This window comes from Neolamprologus brichardi, chromosome 22, assembly GCF_056152115.1.
Source record: "Neolamprologus brichardi isolate AB-2024 chromosome 22, ASM5615211v1, whole genome shotgun sequence".
Lineage (NCBI taxonomy): Eukaryota > Metazoa > Chordata > Actinopteri > Cichliformes > Cichlidae > Neolamprologus > Neolamprologus brichardi.
This window is the reverse complement of record NC_142124.1, coordinates 27,066,509-27,087,444: the sequence shown is the minus strand read 5'-3', so window position 1 is coordinate 27,087,444 and position 20,936 is coordinate 27,066,509. Positions and strand designations below refer to the sequence as shown.

General features: G+C 38.7%; 1 protein-coding gene across 1 annotated transcript in view; it reads right to left on the bottom strand.

Moving 5' to 3' along the window:
- Positions 1-1,532: 1,532 nt before the first annotated feature.
- kcnk9 (potassium channel, subfamily K, member 9) overlaps positions 1,533-20,936 on the bottom strand; it is a 48,780-nt gene continuing 29,376 nt past the window's right edge. The window contains exon 2 of the mRNA XM_006795261.3: positions 1,533-8,740. Coding sequence (XP_006795324.1) covers positions 7,863-8,740 — 878 coding nt within the window. The 3' untranslated portion in view covers positions 1,533-7,862. The remainder of the gene's footprint in view (positions 8,741-20,936) is intronic.

Below are 20,936 nucleotides of genomic sequence, written 5' to 3'. Positions count from 1 at the left end.
GTTTAAATTTCCTCAAACTCAACTCTGATAAAACTGAGGCTTTTATTCTCTATAAAGAATCTTGGTGTTATTTTTGACTGCTGTCTGAATTTTGAAACTGGAAATTTGAGTGCGCACTTCAATTTTCTCCCGTCTTGACAAGACACATACTTGTCTTTTGTATTTCTCAGTCCTCTCTTGGTTGTCTTCAACTGGTCCAGGATGCAGCATCTAGGCTGCCAACAAAAACTAGCCAGTACTCACATAGAACCAAATGTTTCTGTTATATTATCCTGGTTTGGGGAGGTGGCTGCTTTGGACCAACCAAGTGCTTCTTAGAAACAGGGGTGTTTTAGATTTAGTTATATTATTTTGTGCTTAGTTAAGATTGGTGTTTGTTTTTGTTTCCCCCTATTGTGTGTAAATGGTTTGGCCAAACCACTATAAAGATGACCCTCCTGTGTCTTTGTGTTTAGGTCAGGTTGCGGGTTAAGTTGTGTCTACTTTGTTTGTTTAAGCTTCTGGAAGTTACTTTTTTATTAGAGTTATATTTAGTTGACCTCGTTTATGGGCCTACTAATTATGTTTTGAACTTTGTCTTTCTGAACTTATTGGGGGGTTAAAAAATTTAAAGGCCATTTCTGAAGACATGTTTCCTGTGTCCTCTATGCTTTTGCTGTTTGGTCCCTCACATGTTTCTAACCTAAAGCAAAACCATACCAAACATGAATGACTGAAGAATGGAAATCACCATCATCTTTTCATTGCAGTGTCCTTTTTTGCTTTCTTGTCATAGGAACTGGAAACGATGTCAAATAGCCAGTTAGACTCTATGCAAAGCTGACCTCCGAACACCTCTAAATCTCAATAAAAAAGCACATAACCTTAAATATTCTTGCTAAGTATCTTTGTTTCTACTCATTTGGTTTCTAAAATGCACAAATTTGGAAGGCTAGTTTTTCCCCATGGTTTTAGTTTTTATAATAAATTAAGCTATTATTCTGCTTTAAGTAGCCCTGGAAGTGATATCAATAATCTCATCAGGAAGAAACTGAATAAGCATATTTCTCAATAGGTTAATATAACCCCTTTAACATGGACACTTACAGAAATAAAGTAAAACTTAAATATTTTAAGCACAGGCATGGTGATTTGGTTTGCATACGATTATCATTTATTTTCTCCTGCAGCTGAGATTTGCTCTGATCCTTCCCTGACCACCCAACTACTTAAGACCTCTCTCTTCATAATTTTAATTTTTAATTTTTTTAACCAAATACTTTGGGTGTTTTAGTTGCTTCCGGCTTAGAACCTTCTCTAAACTTTCTCTTAAAAGATCAATCAATAACATGTTTGAAATTTTGAGAAATATTGATCACAAATGAGTTTGATAAACTTGCCTGCAGCTATTTAATGAATATGTAACAATGAAACTCCCCAGACTGGATTTTGTTCTCAAAATGAAAAACTCTTCTTGGATTTTGGTAAAATGACTTCAAAGTTGGAGATGTTAAGCACTTACAAGAAGACAGAGGCTTTCAGAAGGAGGCTCATCATTTTTATTCAAGTGTGTTATGGCTTCACCCAGGCTGTTCAAACCCAGTGAGTCACCCACACCAAATCATGCACACACACTCACCAAAAAAAAAAGGAAAGAAAGAAAAAAGAAAACATACAAATGTAAAATGTTATGTAAAATGTTCATTGCACTCTGAACAAATCTCAACGATCTCTTCTCTAAATGTTGAAAAGAGAGCCACACCAGAGAGCACTGTACAGACATCAGTTTCAAAATTGCAACAGAGGACGTCAGTGGCCTCAAACCACATGATTACCAGCAAGATGGGCTATAATCTCCTGCAAGGAATATGGTACATGGTATTTTTTGTTCATCAGACCTACAGAAGAACCTATTGCAAAGGATATTTCACAAATAGAAGTTATGGAACACACTTTCTATTATTACACAGATAGTAGTGCAATTTGTGTCTCTTTGTCCCTGTCGTAGATAAACATGGCACTGTTGACAGAGAAATGGCCTGCACATACTGCCACATGCAGTAAGGAACACCTGGAAGCCAAGCATGGCCACATACGGGATGCCGTAAAAAGAAGCAGCAGCCAATGACCAACGGGAATCAAATCACCTCCGTATCGTATGACCCCACGTGGCAGAAGACAATATGCAGCCGTGTTTGTCTGGTGAGAGCAATGGCGTGTGCGGCTGTTTCTCCGTGCCGTCTGCATCTGTTGCAGAGTAACATTCAGTCGAGGACCATCAGCGTGACATGTGGCGCGGTGGTTGAAAAATCAGAGTAATATGAAGGCGTGTGGGAGGGGGATGAAAAACGATCTGACTTGCAGCTCACGAAGATTAAATGAGTTAATTTGTTTGCTTCTTCCATTCAAAAATAAAACAAATAAAATGATCCAATTATGGCTGATACATTCCCCAGAAATGCTGCTTGGAAAAGTTTTACTGTGAAAGTGGAAGCAAAGCAGATGAGACTGATCACTTAGTGAGCGTAGATATTTGGTTAACCCTATCAGTGTTCTGGTAATGATAGATCTCGATAATGGTAACGATCATTCTGGTGTACTGCATTCTCAGAGTAACAGGTGAGAGGAGGAAACACTGAAACGTCTCAACAACAAAGTCCAAAAAGAACAGTTGTTTTCTCTTCAGTGTACTCTTCAAGTACATTCAGATAACCTTGAGCTTTATTAAGGTTTCGTATTATCAACAAATCCCCCAAAGAGATCAAAATCAATGATGCATACAGCTGTCTCACTATCTCACCTTATATATTTTTGTGACATTAAGCTGGAATTCCATCATCAGCTTCCATGGTTGATTGGGATTATATGACTAAGTAAAATGGGGGAAAACAACAACAACCACAAAAAGAAAACGGGGAACTTTGAAGAATCATGAATCCTCATCACCCTAAGCTAAGTTTGTTTGTGCATTTTGGATAGCTGATTTTCTGGGCCTGCTCTTGTCTCAATGCTTCTATCTGCCAAGCATCAAACAGCAAGCAAAGTTCTTAACTAGCAGGTGATAACATCCAAGCAACCTTGGGAGCTGCATATTTATCTTGGGCATGAGTAAATATTGTTCTTTTGTGTAGATCAGTAGATCTATTGAGCTATACATGACTCCAATTGTAATGTTAAACAAGTTTACTGGAGAATCTTTCTCACAACATATCCTTTTTCATTGGTAATGTACAAAGATATTAAGTAGCTGTTAGCTTAAAACTGATGCTCCTGACTCTCAACGTTGACTACGGGGTTTGTGTGTTTTAGCTTGCCTCTTATAGCTCAGTGACGCCTCATTGAGGCCACCCTCATTGAGACTAGAAGGTGGTTACTCTGTGATTGTGTTTGTCAATCAGTTGAAAGTAGTTGCAGCAACCAGCTGGTTACCTAACCTGTGTTAGCCTGGGGGCCACTTTCAGTTACAAGGCGATTTTGTATTTTGCAGTAAAATGACAATTTATCATTTTATCAGTTTATTTCCATATTATCACAAACAGATGTTGGTATGTAGTTACCAGCTTGACCCCATTCAATTGCAGACTGATAGCAACAAGAACAAGAGCTCCATGTTATTGCTGATACATCAGGGTCGCTTTAAAGATGGCATCTCACTTCAAGTGGTCGCGGACTTGGTTGCACACAGTCACAATCATTTTTGTCATGTCACCATCTCTAACCGCTGAGTGGCTGCAGCATTAGCTAACTGAAGTACCCACATGCTACCAAACATAGCTAAATATGGTTTTAAGTTGATAATGTCAGCTGATTCATCCAAGTTCACAAAAAATAGCTGATGCAGCTTCGAAAATAGGCTGTGTCAGCTTTGCGTCAGTATTTACCCCTTAGCTGTAAAAGGCTATTGGGGTATTGTCATTACCCTGCTGTGTGGGCGAGCAGATGGCATGTATTTACTAAAAAAAATCTCAGCCGAATCTGAATCTCGGTGACCTCGACCCCAAAAGTCAGACGTCAAGTTTTCTGAAAATCTTGTGAATGCAACAACTTGATAGTAAGGTGACGTAGGATTCTGAAAACTGCTAGCATAGTTGTGTCTTCTAGGAGGCTGAGGGGAAGCATTGGCTATGGGTAGTGTTTTTAATTAATACTATAAGTTTTCTGTGGTTGTGGTCTGTTGTGAGTTATGTTGAACTTTCCATGTTATATCCTTTAAACCTGTCAAATAATCACACTCCTTGTGTTTCTTGCACCATCTGACTTCATTGTGGGAGGTTGTGGCAAAGCTCAGCAATTATCTCTGTAATTGTTGGGTCTGTAACGACCCAACATTACGAGAAGGATACCCAAGCTGCTATACACCAGAATAATCTTTTGAACCATTATGAGATGATTGTGTCTTTTAAAAGTTAGGAAGTGATTCAGTCTGCTTTGTCAATGAGTGAGTGCCTGACTGCGTGGTGGGGTTCAGATGTTGATTTCCTTATCATCATACGACTTATCAGGACTGAAATCTGTCTCTATGTAACCGCATCTGCTCTATTGTTAGCCACGAAGCCAGACTGCTATAGTCTAACAATAGATTTGGTAACGTACAAACAGATCTGCTGTTGAAATGTGCCCACTTTAACAGAAACACTGACTGCTGTTTCTTCAAGGCACATATGCTGATGTGTAAAAATACATATGCATCTCAGCCATGAAAAGGCTTTTTTTTTTTTTTTATTCCAAAGATTGTTATCTAAATATCCTGTACAAAATGTTTAAAAGCCAGTAAAGTTCCAATAATGAAACAATGTTTTTAGGGCTTCTCTTAGACTCCATGCCTATGTTTGTCGCGACTGAATAGGATCCATAGCTTTTTACCGTTTGCCCAAACAGAATGGCATTCACCTTGTGAGGCATGCTCAGCTACCCAGGAAATTAATAAAAGCCTGTTAAACACAAGGCTACAGAGAATACTGAAGGTCACGCTTTAACTTGAAAGTTAAAGTGCAGAAGTTTTACCAGGTTTCCAGAAGTATTCATTGATTTTTACATGACATAACCTGCTATGGGAATAAAAAGGCTCCCAGGCCTGTGCAACTTAAAAAAAAATTCTCGCCATCCTGCTCCATACTTTACAAAGAATATACACTTAAATTTACATTTGCATGTTAAAATACATTTTCAATCCTGACTAATTTACATGATGGAAATTTAAACACATGTGAATTGGACCTTAAAAACAGGCTGGTAATCAACATGAACATCCAGAGTTAATCAAGTATTTCTTAGCCTCATGGCGAGACACAGGCGTCAGGGAGATGATGTTTCTAAGTTGCATTTCTCTGAAAATTTCAAAATGAGAATTTGATATGTACATCGGTTTGTTTGGCCTGTGCGCTTGGACTTCTTGGATTGCATTCATCACCTACAGGAAATCAAGAAAAAGGGGTTTCATTGAAAATTTAAATCTTTTTTTTTTCCTTTTTTTGAATTAAAAGTCATAAAGCGAGGTATTATCAAAAGAAATGCTCATTATTTGGTAAATCATTCTTAATTGTTTGTAATTAACATAGTTATAATGGAAAAAATTGATCTGCCCATTCATTACATTGAAGTTCATGCACTTCCTCAGATCAGCCTTTCGACAACACAAGAATCCTCCCTCTCCATTTTCTTCTACTGCTATTTTGCTGAGAGTGAAAGGATCATCCTGGTGTTATCAAGCTCGCCTTATTCACAATCTTGAGCTGTCCCCTCCTATTAATTCATTCTCACTATTCAGCTTTTCCACCCTTGTTGATGTGTTTATCACCCCGTGTTTCCTTAATGGCTCCAAAGTGTATCCAAATCTCAAGAGTTGTCAGTTCAGATCTGCATGCCTCCCCGTCACCGTTTGCACTCGGGCTCTCAGTCCTAGGTGGTTACATTTGTGCAGGTTTCAGAAGCTCACTCAGGGTTAGCTGCTACAGGCATGCATCATGTACTATGCAGGGCTTTGGAGCATGCTCATATGTGTCTGTAATTAAACGTACACTGCTTCTAAATTCAGATGGAGTAATTTAATTGCACTTATCAAAAATTCCACCCTCTGGGTCTGCTTACACTCATCAACATCACGGCACGGTAATGCCAGCTTCATTAATCTGACTTAATTTGTGATTTTAAACATTCTATAAATTATCTTTTCTCAGCTTAACTCATAGCCCCCCATCTTGATAGTTGTGACCGACATTTCCCATAATGCTCCAGTTTACTTGCCATTAAGAGACTGAAAATAAAAGCTGGCCATTACTTCCAAATATCGACAGGGGGTGCTGACTCCTCTGGTTGCAAAAAGGAATCTGTGAAGTTCACGTAAAAATAAACTTACTGCTGATTTATGATCTCAGTAAAGGTTGTCTTGAGCTTAGGATCTCAATAGTTTAACATGATCATTATTTGATCAAATGTGGTTTCATTTATAGAAAAACAAATGATAAAGCAAAGTATACTTTGCACATTGCTGATGTCTGATTAAAAAAAAGGGTGATGTCATGGTGAATTTTCCCATCTTCTATTTAAAGTCTATGACTGTAAATAAAAAATGCCAAAACTATTGTAGAATATCTTATGGCGCTCATGAAGCTTTTCGAGGTATAGAAAAACAACCCTGCTGATGTCAGAGTGATGTTATTAGGGGTAACTTTTATTTTTATGTTTTAGCGTTAGAATTTGTAAAAAAAAGTCACCATTCGAGGTCAAATGAAAGATAGGTTTCATTATGGAAAACATAAGAGTCAGTTGTTTCCGGGTATTGAGGCATACGAGGGACTAAGAGTCTGAAATTGTGCTGCATCTTTAGTAAATTGAGCAATAGTTTTTTAGAATCAGTTTTGTGTGTGCCCTCCAAATGGCTGGAAGCCAAAGCACTGAATCATCAATTTGTTATAGAGTTTGTGGCTGCAGTGGATTGTTATCCATTAAGGCAACTCCTACTACAAAAACCTGCCTTTAAAAACATTTTTAACCATATTTGCATGCTTATTATCTGCGCAAAATCATGAATGCAGAGAGAAGCCTCTGCACTTTAACTGAACTCATATTTAGCATGAATGTCAGCGGGAGGGAAAAATCATTGTCAGACTCTGGGTACATTAGACCGCAAAAGTGGAAAATCTGTCTAAATGGAAAAGAACTGAGGGCTGATTTTTGTGGGTGTGTGTGAAAATAAAGCTTTTATGGCCAGATCGGATGTTTCTAGAACAGGAGGACATATCAATAACAGCAGCATGATCCTTTCTGATCAAAGACAAACAGATGCCTTTCACACAAATGTTCTGGAAAAGAGACGCAAACAATGTCACAAAAACCATGGCATACTATTAAATGACAGCTAATGCACATGCTAATATTGGCAACAGTATTTTGGCTTGATGTGTCGTGAATCCGTTTAAATACATGATTGCTTATAGAAAACAATACCTGATGCTTTAAGTCACTTTAAATTCTCTGTCTGCAGTGAGGCAATGGAAACATACATAACGGTAAATGCTGCTTCAAGTTATGGTGAAACAACTCCCTTTGAAAAATAGCATTTCCCCCAGTGTGCATCATTTGGTATGTAACCAAAGGTTAATATATCAATTTCTGTAGTGTAAATCTGTAATAAGGAAAAGTCTTGCAGTTTGTGTTGTTTGGTTCTTAAATGGAGCAATCTCTTGAAAAAATAGACATCCATGCTTCATGCTTTGCATCCCCTTGTGTCCGCGCCTGCTGTTCTTGAATAGTTTCCCAAGAATGCTTCGATTACATACAACCAAACTGGAGGGAAAAAGTGCTGAAATAAGATTTGGTAAAGGAGCAGCATTGGAAATGTTTGACCTTGTGTATAAAACTTATGGTCCTGTGGTTGTTGGGGTCTAGATAGATTTCCTTCTCCTCATGAGCTGGTGATTGTCTGTGAAGCTGTGAAGGCCTGGAGACACCGAGCTGATGGGCGAAGGGAAGAAGCTGTTTTTCAAGGTGCTGGGCGAGATCTCCTCGATCCTATAGGAAACCGAGTGAAAGTACTGGTTGGGGTTCAGCTGTGAGCTGAATGAGTTCTTGTGGGAAAAGGCACAGCCCAGGCCTCCCATCCCCGGACTAGGGCTGTCATGCGAGTGATAGTGCATACAGGAGCACACTGACTGCAGATCAGTCACTTCTGCGTGGTATGGCTCCCGTCGCCGCCGTGCCCGGTGCAGCGATTCATCTTGGATGTGGATGATCATGCTGTTCCGATTGCCGGCGAGTGAGGCCCGTTCCTCGGCATCCCGCCGCTCATCCTCACTATTCATAGTCAGGAAACGGAGCACCACTAGATTGAGGAAGGCCCCGATGACCGTAAGGCCCACCAGGATGTACATGAAGCTAAAGGCCACATAAAGGGGTTTCTTCTGGAGGGCCCGATTCTTTTGAAGGGCCACAAAGTCCCCAAAGCCAATAGTTGTTAATGTGATGAAGCAATAATAGTAAGACTGGAAGAAGCTCCAGTCCTCATAATGGGAGAATGCAGCGGCCCCGATGCACAACGTGCCAATGCAGGAGAAAAATCCCACCGTCACCATGTTCTCCATGGACACATCAGTGATGCGCATGCCGCAGCACTTCTTGATGCGTTTCAGAAGGTACTTGACGAAAGTGTTCATCCTCTCGCCCAGGCTTTGAAACATGACAAGAGTCAAAGGGATTCCCAGGACGGCGTAAAACATGCAAAAGGCCTTTCCTGCATCGGTCCCTGGCGCCGCGTGCCCGTAGCCTGAGAAGAGAGCAGAAAGACAGCAGATATTAGTGATGCGGAAAGACGTCAAGTCCGGGCTGCTTTTGATGCCACCAGTGCTACTGTAACTGTATACTCAAAAAGCCCCAGATCAGCTTTTGTTGACAAACATGACCAAGCAAGAAATCTTCTAAAGAGTCTGCAAGTCGTGCCAAAAGAGGTATTGAATAGGCACATGCCACAGAAATGCGTCTGCTCATTAATCTTATTTGGGCTCAAAGATTATGGCAGGAGGGACGTCCAATTAGTCTGAAGTTTCCGGCGAGGTAAAACAGTTTGGAGGAAGGATTGGAAAAGAGTCGAGGGGGAGCCAGTGAAGCTTTTAGCTTAATTAGACTTTATCTTTAGACTACAAGCTGCTGACTCACACACAAACAGACTATTGGAAATCAACCTGTGGGGCAAACAATAGGATTGATACACCATATTCAACTGGGTTTCTAAATGAAGTGTAATTGGTTTTAAGTGCATGAATTGTAATTGAATGTTACTTCATAGATGCAATATGAATGAAACCTGTAGAGCGTCATATTGATTATCTCTCCTCTAGCAAAGACTTTAGCTGCAAGTATTAAACACCAAAGTCCTAGCCAAGATACACCCACCATCAGTTGGCATGTGTATCGCTTCAACAACTGACCTTCAAACAGAGACATAATATTTTTGGTGTACTGTATACATAGAAAAAACATTTAATGTTCTGTGTTTTGAATTTGAATTGTGATTCTGTCTTTTCCCATATGCCCGTCCACCCACACAGGCATGTGTTTAGCTAAGGCTGAAAGCAAACTTGGCTGGATCAATCTGATTTGCAATCGAAGCATTTATATTTCCATATGCAATGTGTGTTCCTGACCTGACGTTTCATTAGTGGACTTTAGAGAAATGCATTAAGCAAGATTTCAAATGTTGCCTTATCCTATGGTTGTTTAAGTGGTTGAATTTTTTTTTCCAAAGCTGCACTGTCATTATTTTTGCGCGTAATGTGAAAGGAGCCGAGTGCACTTAAGAAATTAGAATTAAATTATCACTAAACAGCAACCTCCCATGCTATAAAAAAAAAACCAGCCAGTATGGTGCTGAAAGTTAAAGTTCCTCAAACTGAGGCTAACTCCAAAAGGGAGCTAATGACAACCGATCCTTCTGGCAAAATGATCACTTTTACACCAGAAATAAACAGGTTTACAGCAAATATTCTTGGTTTCAAATGCCAATTGATAAGACCACTGCTGGTGGTAAATTTTTTAATATGTCATTCTTTAATTATTTATTCAGTTATGCTTTATCAAGCGTTAGCATGTTTTAAGCCTATTCTAAGCCTAGCCTATCTTTGCTAGCTAAAATTAGCATTACATTTATTATTACAGTGAGTTTATGAAAACACCTTGCTAACCTAGCTGACTAGTTTGAGCTGGCTTTATTTCAAAACGATTTATGGTTCTTAACCAATCAATAGCTCTCATTGGATTTATGTATCTTTTGGGTTTTTTTATTTATTATTTTGGTTTTATTGTTAGCATACTCTAGCTTCAACCGCTCTTTTATGTGGCTTTTTTGGGTAAAAATCTAAAAAAATCCACAGCAAGTGGGTTGTCAAAGTGGAGCACTGAGCCATACAAATTAATAAATAAATTAATTAAATATTTAACAAGAAGATGAAGACCAAAATGTGAGAAAAAGCGATGTGGATACTAGCAAAACAATGCAACGGTAAATAAATCCAAACATGCAAACAAGCAGATATTTGCCAATCTGTTCCACAGCCACAAGTGCTCCTGCCTTACAACAAAAAACAAAACACAAACTTGATTACACAGGTTTAAGTTTGCTTTTAATAATCTAAAATAATATATAACCACTCAACCCACTAATATGTTATACACATCAAATTTCCCCGCTTGAGATTAAAACCAGAAATCCTGCATATTCGTCTTGTCTGATTACACTTACATGACACACTTACAGTATGTGTCATTTGACTTAAGCAGCTTGAAGCAGTGATAGATCTTCTTTATGATACAATAAAAGTATAGCAATCGACACGAGGATTAGTATCCACATCAGCTTTGTCGTTATCTGCGACAAAAGAGCAATTACAGATCATATCTGGTGCCAAGCACTGGCATTAAAGAGGCTGTCTAATTTTTCACAGAGACATCTGAGATCTGCTGCTTGTTCATTAATGAGAGAGTAAACTAAAGTTGGGGGGGAATCAAACTCTTTTCCCATAACTAAAAAAAATAATATATACATTAATCTTGATTTTTCAATTCACCCCGAGCCTGATTCAACTCCGATAATCAAACTCATACAGTGCAAAAGTTTTGGCTCCCCACACGATATGCAGCAGGATGTACAATAATGTTGCAGCACAACAACAGACCACACCTAATCATAACCTTACTGCAGAGAGGCCAGACCAGCCATGCTTTCTTTCAAAATAAAGTACTGCTTACAATAAATTTCACTTTAAGAATGTGTATTACTGACTATTGTGAAACTCACAGGAAACAGACAACAGCCTCTCACTTTATGACAGCTTAAATTGTTTTAACAGGTTAAATAGATTTAACCCCCCCCTCCCAACTTAAATGGCATTAATGATGAAATGGAAGTGGGGGCAGTATTGTTAGTTAAATAAAAGTCCAGTATTTCGAATTTCCGTCTTTAAAAGGATATGAGCTTCCTGAATAAAATCTAGAAGCAGGAAACTTGAGTAAAAACACTGAGCGTAGGTGTTTGTTTTGCATTGCAGCACAGCTTATTTGAAAATTCTTTCCGTGAAGTTGGAAGTGTGTGCATAAAATGTTGCTGCAAATGAGCCGACTGAATCTGTTGAACAATGAGCAGTGATTACTTTAAATATGGACTACAAAAAGATACGTTTAAAAAAAGAAAAATAAATTTTACTGCAGACTTATTTTGACACAGGTATAGTATTAATGCAAATATATATATATACATATACATATATTATTTACTAATTACTGCAGGAGAAAAAATATTATTCAGGGTTAATGTCATGTGGAAAATATAGCAAAAACATGCCTGTGGCTTCTCAAAAGTCTTAGGCAACTCTAATTACATCTCAGGACAGATTTGTATACCCAGCCATCTGTCTTTTTCCAATCTTGCTCAAAATTAGCAAATTAATTGGTATTGATTCTTATTGCTTAAATTTGTTCTCAGCGAGTAATTAGGACGTAATGAATTACAGCAGCTGTGAAGGAGTGACAGCTTTCATTTGATTACAACTCGACAGAGTATGTATATTACCACAAATGTCGTCCACAGATGATCCTTCAGCATTATGGGCTGCACTCGAAGACATTATGCCAACTAAAAACTACTTCTGTTCAGTCATTTGAGCTTCCTGTCACAGGCTTGTTGAAGTGTGATAGGTATTGGTTCAACTTCTGCCAACAAGGCTCGTGTGGATTCTCCTTTTTTTATTATTCAAATCTGGACAAATAAACACCTAAATGTCAGTCTGATGGTGAAAGCAATGTACCATTAAAATGTAGACCTGTTAGTGATAAAACTAATGACATTAAAAGGGGAAAAAAGCAAAAAGCAATTAAATCATATCCACAGTGATGTCCTGTCAGTTAGAGCTCTCGTTGCTCCAGCATTCATTAGTGTCCTTGCATTTCCAAGGCAATAAACAGAAGATTAACAGGGCTTTACAGGGATTCAGAGAGATGACCTACAGACCTGCAGAGTGGATATTAACTTGTAAAAGTAATCATCTCTGACATTTATTGTATCAAATAATATCCACTTGGGTGCCATCTATCTTGGACTGATAAGACAATACATCCAGGAAAGCTTATCGTTTTTCTAGTTTGTCCCTGCTGCGTAACTGACCAGTGTTGGTCAAGTTACTTGAAAAAAGTAATCAGTAACTAATTACTGATTACTTCCCCCAAAAAGTAATCCCATTACTTTACTGATTACTTATTTTCAAAAGTAATTAATTACTTAGTTACTTTTTAACAACACGATTTGCAACCTGAATGGGTGATAAAGTGATAGATCTTTCAGCCCAATTCTACTTTTTCTGCATAATCCATCATACAAAATGTAATCAAATGGAAAAGTCTATTTTTAAAACTTATTTTATTCGTTTTAATCTTTTAACTTTATGCATCAAGCAAAAATTTAATTATATGCAACATTCTCTGACTGGAAGAAATTTTTTTTGTGTGTGTTTACACTCACTCTTTCAAATAGATGCAAGTAAAACACAGCAGAAAATAAATAAAATCAAAGACTAGCGGTCCTGTTGCTCTATTTTCACCTGTAAAGCAGGAGTAGGGTAGGCGGAGGTTTACCCTGGTGCAGGTGAGCCGCAGCAGTCAGTTGAAGAATCTGCAAATTTCTCTGTGAATTTCCCATTATGTCGTAGCACACTTGGTGCTTGCTTGGAAGTTTAGGGGCTTTTTTCGGTGTAAAAAGAAGTTTTCTTCCCACGCACAACGGACACTAATGTTTTTGTCACTTTTTATGGAATCAAACTCAAAGTAAGGTCAGTACTTCCACGCTTTAAACGCTGCACGCTCATACTCTCTCCCGCACTCGATATATGATCCATTGTTGATCTGCACACAGCTGTTGTCACGAACGTCGCACTTGTTTACGTCACTGTCATGAGACATTCTCGCAAAAAAATCACAGTTTTAGTAACGCAGTAACGCAGCATTCCTACGGGAAAGTAACGGTAATCTAATTACCGTTTTTGCAATAGTAATCCCTTACTTTACTCGTTACTTGAAAAAAGTAATCCGATTTCCAAGCTTTTTTTCCAAGCTCGAAGAAAAAAAAAAGTTGTGTAATGTCGGATAAACTATCCAACTGAATGTGATTAGATTTGCAGATACTAGTCCATAAAAATAAAGAAATAATACAGAACTTTAATGTGTTTACCAAGTGCACTACGGTGCATTTCCATCCAAGTTTCAAGAGAGTGCTGATCAAATCACACTGGCTTGTCAAACAGCAAACCCAGTGCTAAAAAACATAAAGTGTCAGAAACCACATCTTTGCTTATACAGCACCAAATCACATTTCCCTCAAGGCGCTTTCTATTTTAAGGTAAAGACCCTAAAATAATACAGCTGAGAGACTGTCTGGGTTCCTATCAGCGCTCAGACGTTGTATTTGTTCCTATAGAACTGGTATCTTATATATCTAGAATAATGCTGAAAGGCACTGCATTTATAGGATTTAGAGCAACATATGCTCCCATTTAGTCAATGTGTTTTTGTTTTTCAGAGAAGGAATTGCATATTACTGCAAGACAATGTTACACTGCATTTTACATCTTTTACAAGAGCAAATCTGCCTCCAGCCCAAACCTTTTGCCAGTTTAAAACATTTGAAATGAGTGACTATTATCGGTGACGAATAATATATAAAATATACATGATCTTGAAAATACAACCTTCTATTCAAAGGTTCTATTTGGTCCTAATCTCCTCAGTGTAACTTTCAAAACTTCAGTTTGAGTTTAGAAATCACACAGCCTGTCTTTAAAAAAAAAAGGTTTTCTAAGTTATCTTTTTGATACAACCTAAAGTCAGGACCAATGACCCTGAAGAGCACTTCAATTATGCTGCTATAGGCATCACGATGCACACAGCATCTCTCTTCTTTGCTCTTAGACTCTCTGCATATTTACACTCTAAAAACTGCATGCTGTTAGCGTTGTGTGTCTCTGTCATGTAAGTCTGCCTCTCTCTGCCCCTGGAATTGGACGTGCTAACAAAATGCCAACTGTTTTATTCTTGCTTCATAAGGATGTTTGGTTTTCTCTCTATAAAATCTTTGTCTGAGACTGTTGAAGTAAGTTAGTGCTATATAAGGAAAAGAACATTAATAACTAAATCATATTTGCACACTTTCTTCTAGATTTTAAGGTTCAATATCAGGAGCCAAAACAAAAAAAAATGTTTTTTCAAATTTTACTGTTTATTCAAGCTAAATAAAAGCATATAATGCTTTCTAACAGGTTGCATTCTGTAAATGTCATGTAAATCAGGTTTAGCACTAATATAAAAGGTCAAGGAGTCTAGAAAAGCACTACACAAATACCAGCTCATTTCCTAGTGTGAATGAATAGAAATCAATAATGACATCAGTACATAACTTACAAAGGTGCATATTTGCTCCTCTGCATTAGAAGGGGTGCAAATACTACAGAAGTAGTCTGATCTTCATAAGGTACAAATCATCCCAATATATACAGTGATCTAGATGACAATAAAACATATTATTGGGAGTACATTAGTATGACTCAATCATCATCATGTTTTTCATTTTCATTCAGTTTCACGACAAATATGAGACAGATACAAAGATGTATATCACTGCATTAAATATATACACAAAAGAGTTGCGTATAACCCTTTAAAAAAATGTAAATGTCTTTTGAAACAATCTCAAATGTGAACAAATGTATCACACCCCCTGGTGCTCAGCACACTCACCTCCAAACTGCTTCTTATGTTTTACACACTTCTGAATATACCAAAGCAGATTTCGTGATAAATTTGGATGACTCAACATTTGTTTGGATCCAATCCACTTTACTATGACTTCTTTTGAATGTCTGCCCACACCCACAATGTGAATCCATAGGTCTCTGTGAGTGTGAGTCATTGTTGCTTAAACTCGAAACTGACACAGCTGGCTGCCTAAATCCAATTATTATATCATTCTATTATTATAATTCTTCCTGTATGGGAAGAAAAGGGACCATCCCACAGTCGTAGACTGGCTTAATGAATTAACCACCAACCTACACCCTGAAAGAATTGTCAGTCTCTGATCTGCTCGTGAGTCAAACATAATCCCTCAAATAACACAAATCTGGAAAGTGTTTGTCAGGAGCATTAAATATTCGTGGATAAAAATAAAAAAAAATAAAATATCAGAGTTAAAGTTTATAGAAAATATTCTTAGGATCACTTAAAATGAATAACATTTTGACAGAGGACAACAGTCTCAAAACTGTCTTTTAACTGTGATGCTTAAACCCTGTCAGCTGCTTGGAAATTGATCAGTTAAAAGATCCCAAGAGGTCACTGAAACGTTTGAGGAGTTTTAAAATGTATTATATGCAATGGCCTCCACAGTCACATGAAGACCTATAGGAAATTTTAGATTCAAGTGTTTAACAGCAGTCTGCACCACATTAAGGCTCTTTCTAAACTCATTGTACATCTCTTACATATTCCAATATGTAAAAGGGCATATCCTTTACAGTGTTGGCCAAGTTACTTGAAAAAGTAATTAGTTACTAATTACTGATTACTTCTCCAAAAAAGTAATCCTGTTACTTTACTGATTACTTATATTCAAAAGTAATCGGTTACTTAGTTACTTTTTAAAAACAGGACACACAACCTGAATAAGTCATAAAGCAACAGACCCGTCATGGAAAGCCTTTTTTTAAAAATTGTTTTATTAGTTTTAATCTTTTAGCTTTATGCACATTGCATTAAGCAAACATTAAATTCTATGCAACTGTCTTGGACTTTATTTAAACCTATTTTCTGCATATTCCAGCATATAAAATAAAGTAATGTTTTGTGTTTACACGCTTTCAAATAGATGCAAGTAAAACACAGCAGAAAATAAATAAAATAAAAGATTCAGCGGCACTAAGTCGCTCTTAAATCTATTGTCACCTGTTTAGGAGGAGTGGGGCGGGTGGAGCTTTGCCCGGAACAGCAGCGGTCATGTCAGTGGGAGGATCCGGGGGTTTCTCTGTGAACTCCACATTCCTGTGGCAGCGTGCTAGGTGCTTGCTCAGATTTGAAGTTTAATTTTTCGCTGTAGAAAGAAGTTTTCTTCCCACGCAGAGTGTACAGCGGACACTAATGTTTTTGTCACTTTTTCAAACTCAAAGTAATGTCAGTACATCCATGCTTTAAGTGCTGCACAGTCATACTCTCTCCTGCACTCCATATTATCCATTGTTGATCTGCACACTTCTGTTGCTGCCACGGGCGTCGCACATGCTTACGTCATTGTCATGAGACACTCTCACAAACAAAATCACGACGGTTTAGTAACGCAGTAATGCAGCGTGCTTACAGGAAAGTAACAGTAATCTAATTACTTTTTTTTGCAATAGTAATCCCTTACATTACTCATTACTTGAAAAAAGTATGCGTTACTGTAACGCGTTACTGCCCATCTCTGATCATTTATGTATAGAATATATAAGGGAGTTCTCCAAGAGAACCAAGGTTACAATGTAACCATGTATTATGTCATATTGTACATATAGTACAACAACTAAAGTAGTTACAAACTTTGTTAGTGCTGTTCTGGTTTATCAGACATTTTTTACTTTATCCTCTTCCACGTAAACCAGATCACTGCTGACTCATCAAAGCTACGGCGAAGGCCGGGGTTTGGTAATGCCCGCCATTTTCAATGGAGATTTTCCCTGTTTGGAACATCCAATAGGAACATTTTTCAACAGAAAAACTGCATGCCAAAATGTAAGAGACTTTATTCATGACATGAACTTTCTGAAAACGTGAGCATTTAAAACATAAAACAAAACCTAAACTTCACCCTAGATGTGCTACGTGATGGATATTAGGAAGTTAAACGACCACCTGCTGCGTCGGTAAACAAGGCAGATGAATCAAAACCATAACAGTGCAACAAAGCAGTTTCATTTTTATTCTATTGTATTCTCTACCTACATTTTATAAGTGTCATGACCCTGTGCCTTCTCAGCTGACTCTGTATGGCTACAGTTGTTTTTGTTGTGCTGCATCTCTCTCTCCCCTCCCGCGCACTGCGCTCTACCGGGGCGGAGTCATGACGGCTCCAGCCCCTGGCTCGGACACCTGCAAACAATCGTCTCATCTCATCCACTTCTTAAGGCAGCTGCTGAGAGTGCTTCCTCGCTGGATTATTGTGTAACACTCATTCTCGCCAGCCTGAGGACCGCCGTTTGGTGAGCCAAAAGCCGGAGTCCGAGCTACCTGAGCTTCAGTGAAGGATTGTGTACATAGCCGTCCCCTTCCCGTGCCTGTGTTTCCCGGAGACCCTCTTCCTGTGCCCCCTCACTTGTATATATCCGCACCTGGTGTCTGTGTGTAATAAATTTGTGAACTTACGTGACGGTCTGCCTCCGAGTCTCTCCTGAGCCTGACAATAAGTTACAGTTTGAAATCTGGTTTTGCATCACATTGGAAATGAGGTCATGTATTTTTGACTGGAACGAGAGAATAAATTAAAATGGCAAAAAACAACAATAATTAGAGCTAGAAAGTTATTTTCTAATCATATGATCGTCTATGCAAAGAGACTGCTGTGAATGAGCAGATATTTCTCTATAAGTAGTCTTTCATTTTCACACAAAGCTGGTTATATAATATGTATCATCCATAATTCATAACACTATCAAGGTAGTCCCTCGTTAGTATTCACATACAAGATGGATAGTAACTCTACAAGTGTCAAGCAGTTGCTTAAACCGACTGCCTTTTGGTCATTTGATCCCGAGGTTAATCTGCCGCACATTATTTCAGGTGCCCTGGTGGCATTAATTGCTACAGGCCATGGCATTTAATGAAGGTCAAGAAGTGCAGAGAGCGCAGAGGTGAGAACACCTTGTTCAGCTCTCTGCCTGAGTCTCCACCACGTCACCAACAAGAGCTTAATGTGTCTGGGAAGTGGAAACACCATGGTTACCTGCTACAGGCAGGGAACCTTTCATTATCAGTGCTTTTTGAAACACAAGTCTCCCTACAATTCCACTTTGTTATGGTACCATAATGGTTATGGTCTTTTAGCTGCGAGTCAGCTTAACTCTGTTGTTAAGGGAAAAAAATGTCAAATGTAGAATTGTACACTGACAAAAAGGCAATTCCACTGATATCAGAGATGCCTGCCAGCCATGTAGAAAGATCGCATTTACATTTTAAGTGTTTTGTCCAATGCTCTTATTCAGAAACAGACCAAAATTACATTCACATTAAAGTCAGGAACCAATATTTTTTGTAAAACAGTGCTTGTTTTGCCTCTTGCAATGACCAGTGTACATAACAAATTTATGAAGCTAACTTCTCTTTGTTATTCTGGATGTTGTTGAATCAACAAGTGCATCATGTTATATGTAAAAGAAAAGAAAAAGCAGCTAACATCAACTATCACAACAAGCAAGGGTGCTACATGGCTTACAGAAAGTTAAACTTCAAGGCAGGGAACATTAAGAACATCCTGTTCTCAAGTCCTGATATGGATTTCAAGAAATTGGAAGTTACAAGGGTGGAGATTTACTATCAGCTCTAAAGAAAACTTTCCTAAAAGCATTTGACCACCGTCTTCAAATCATATGAAGCAGGATCTTAGGCTATATAGTTGAAGACGTGTCACATGGAAACCTCCTGGTGGTGTTTATGCTGGACCTCTTTTCATTTGAGAGTTCTACACAGAACCTTCTGATGGCTGCAGTAATCACAATGAGGAAGAAAGGTGATTTAAGTGACTCTGACTATGGTGTGGTTTTCATGCCAGAGGGGTTGGTCTGAATATTTCAGAAACTGCTGACCTACTGGGATCTTCCCACACAACCATCTAGGATTCATACAGAATGGTCCAAAATAATGTGAGCAGTGATCAGCAGTTCTCTGGGTGAAAATCCTCCACTGGTGTCAGAGGTAAAAGAATAGAGAGAGGAAAGCAACAGTAACTCAAATAACCACTTGTTACAACCACGACATGTCCAACCTAGAACCAGGTAAGGCTACGGCTGCAAAAGGCCCACTGGGTGCCACTGCTGATGACTAAGAGTGGGAAACTTAGGCTAAGATCGTGGCTCAAGACTTGGAAGTTGGCCTTGTAATCGGAAGGTTGCCGGTTAGCGCCCCAGCTTGGACAGTCTCGTTCGTTGTGTCCTTGGGCAAGACACTTCACCCGTTGCCTACTGGTGGTGGTCAGAGGGCCCAGTGGCACCAGTGTTTGGCAGCCTCGCCTCTGTCAGTGCGCCCCAGGGTGGCTGTGGCTACAATATAGCTTGCCATCACCATGTGTGAATGTGTGCGTGAATGGGTGGATGACTGAATGTAGTGTAAAGCGCTTTGGGGTCCTTAGGGACTAGTAAAGCGCTATACAAATACAGGCCATTTACCATTTAATTCGCATGAACTAACCATTATTGGACCATAGAAGAAAGAAAAACATTGCATGGTCTGCTGAGTCTTGATTGCTGCTGCAACATTCAGATCATAGGGACCAGGTTTGGCATAAAAAAACAAAACTGCTTAAATCTAATCTGAATGAACAGTGAGGCTGGTGGTGGTGCTGTAATGGTGTGGGGGATATTTTCTTGGTACACTTTAGACACTTGAACATGACACTAACTTCACTATACTCAAATGATCTGTCCAATGACCAGATTTCAAAGCGCTTTGAGTGTTCAGGTAGAGTAAAAAAGCGCCATATAAGAACTAGTCCATTTACCAGATTTCAATCCATTCCTTTTCATTATTTGAACATTACAGCAACCTCTAGTAGACAAGCTCCTGTTTGTGAATGACGCCTTCCAAATTTCACCTAGTCATTTAGATCTATTTGTTATGGTCCAGACAGACATGTGTTTTCTTTTTGGGGGGGGTTTCCCCGCTTTTGCTCCCTCTCTCTTGTTCACAGGTGGAGATGTGGGCTGGGGTTCCTTCAGGCTCTCTGCAGGCGAAGCTGCTTTCTATTGGGAGTTCCTTCCACATCTGTGTTGCACTGTCTTCACCTCCAGATATGTAAGAAGTGACCGTGCGTTACTGCCCTCTGCCAAATTGTTGTCACCAATATAGTGGTAATTTATAGGTGGGTGGATCGAGCTAAATATCGATAGTATCGATGCAAACGCTGGTGTTGGTATCAGATCGATACTAGTGAGATAGGTTTGATACTTTTTAACTTTTCTATAAGTTCAGGATGTAGCTCAAGGAATTGTGTTATTTTTTTTGGATGGGAGGAATGAAAAAAATGTACCTCAAACATGCACTATGAAATGTCTTTGCCTTGACTGTCACGTCTATTTTATTTATAGTCTATAGCACATTTATTCAACAGAAGTTGACCCAAAGTGTTTTAGAGACAGACACATTCACGCTCCAGGTCTAAAAAAAACAAAACAAAACAAAATGAA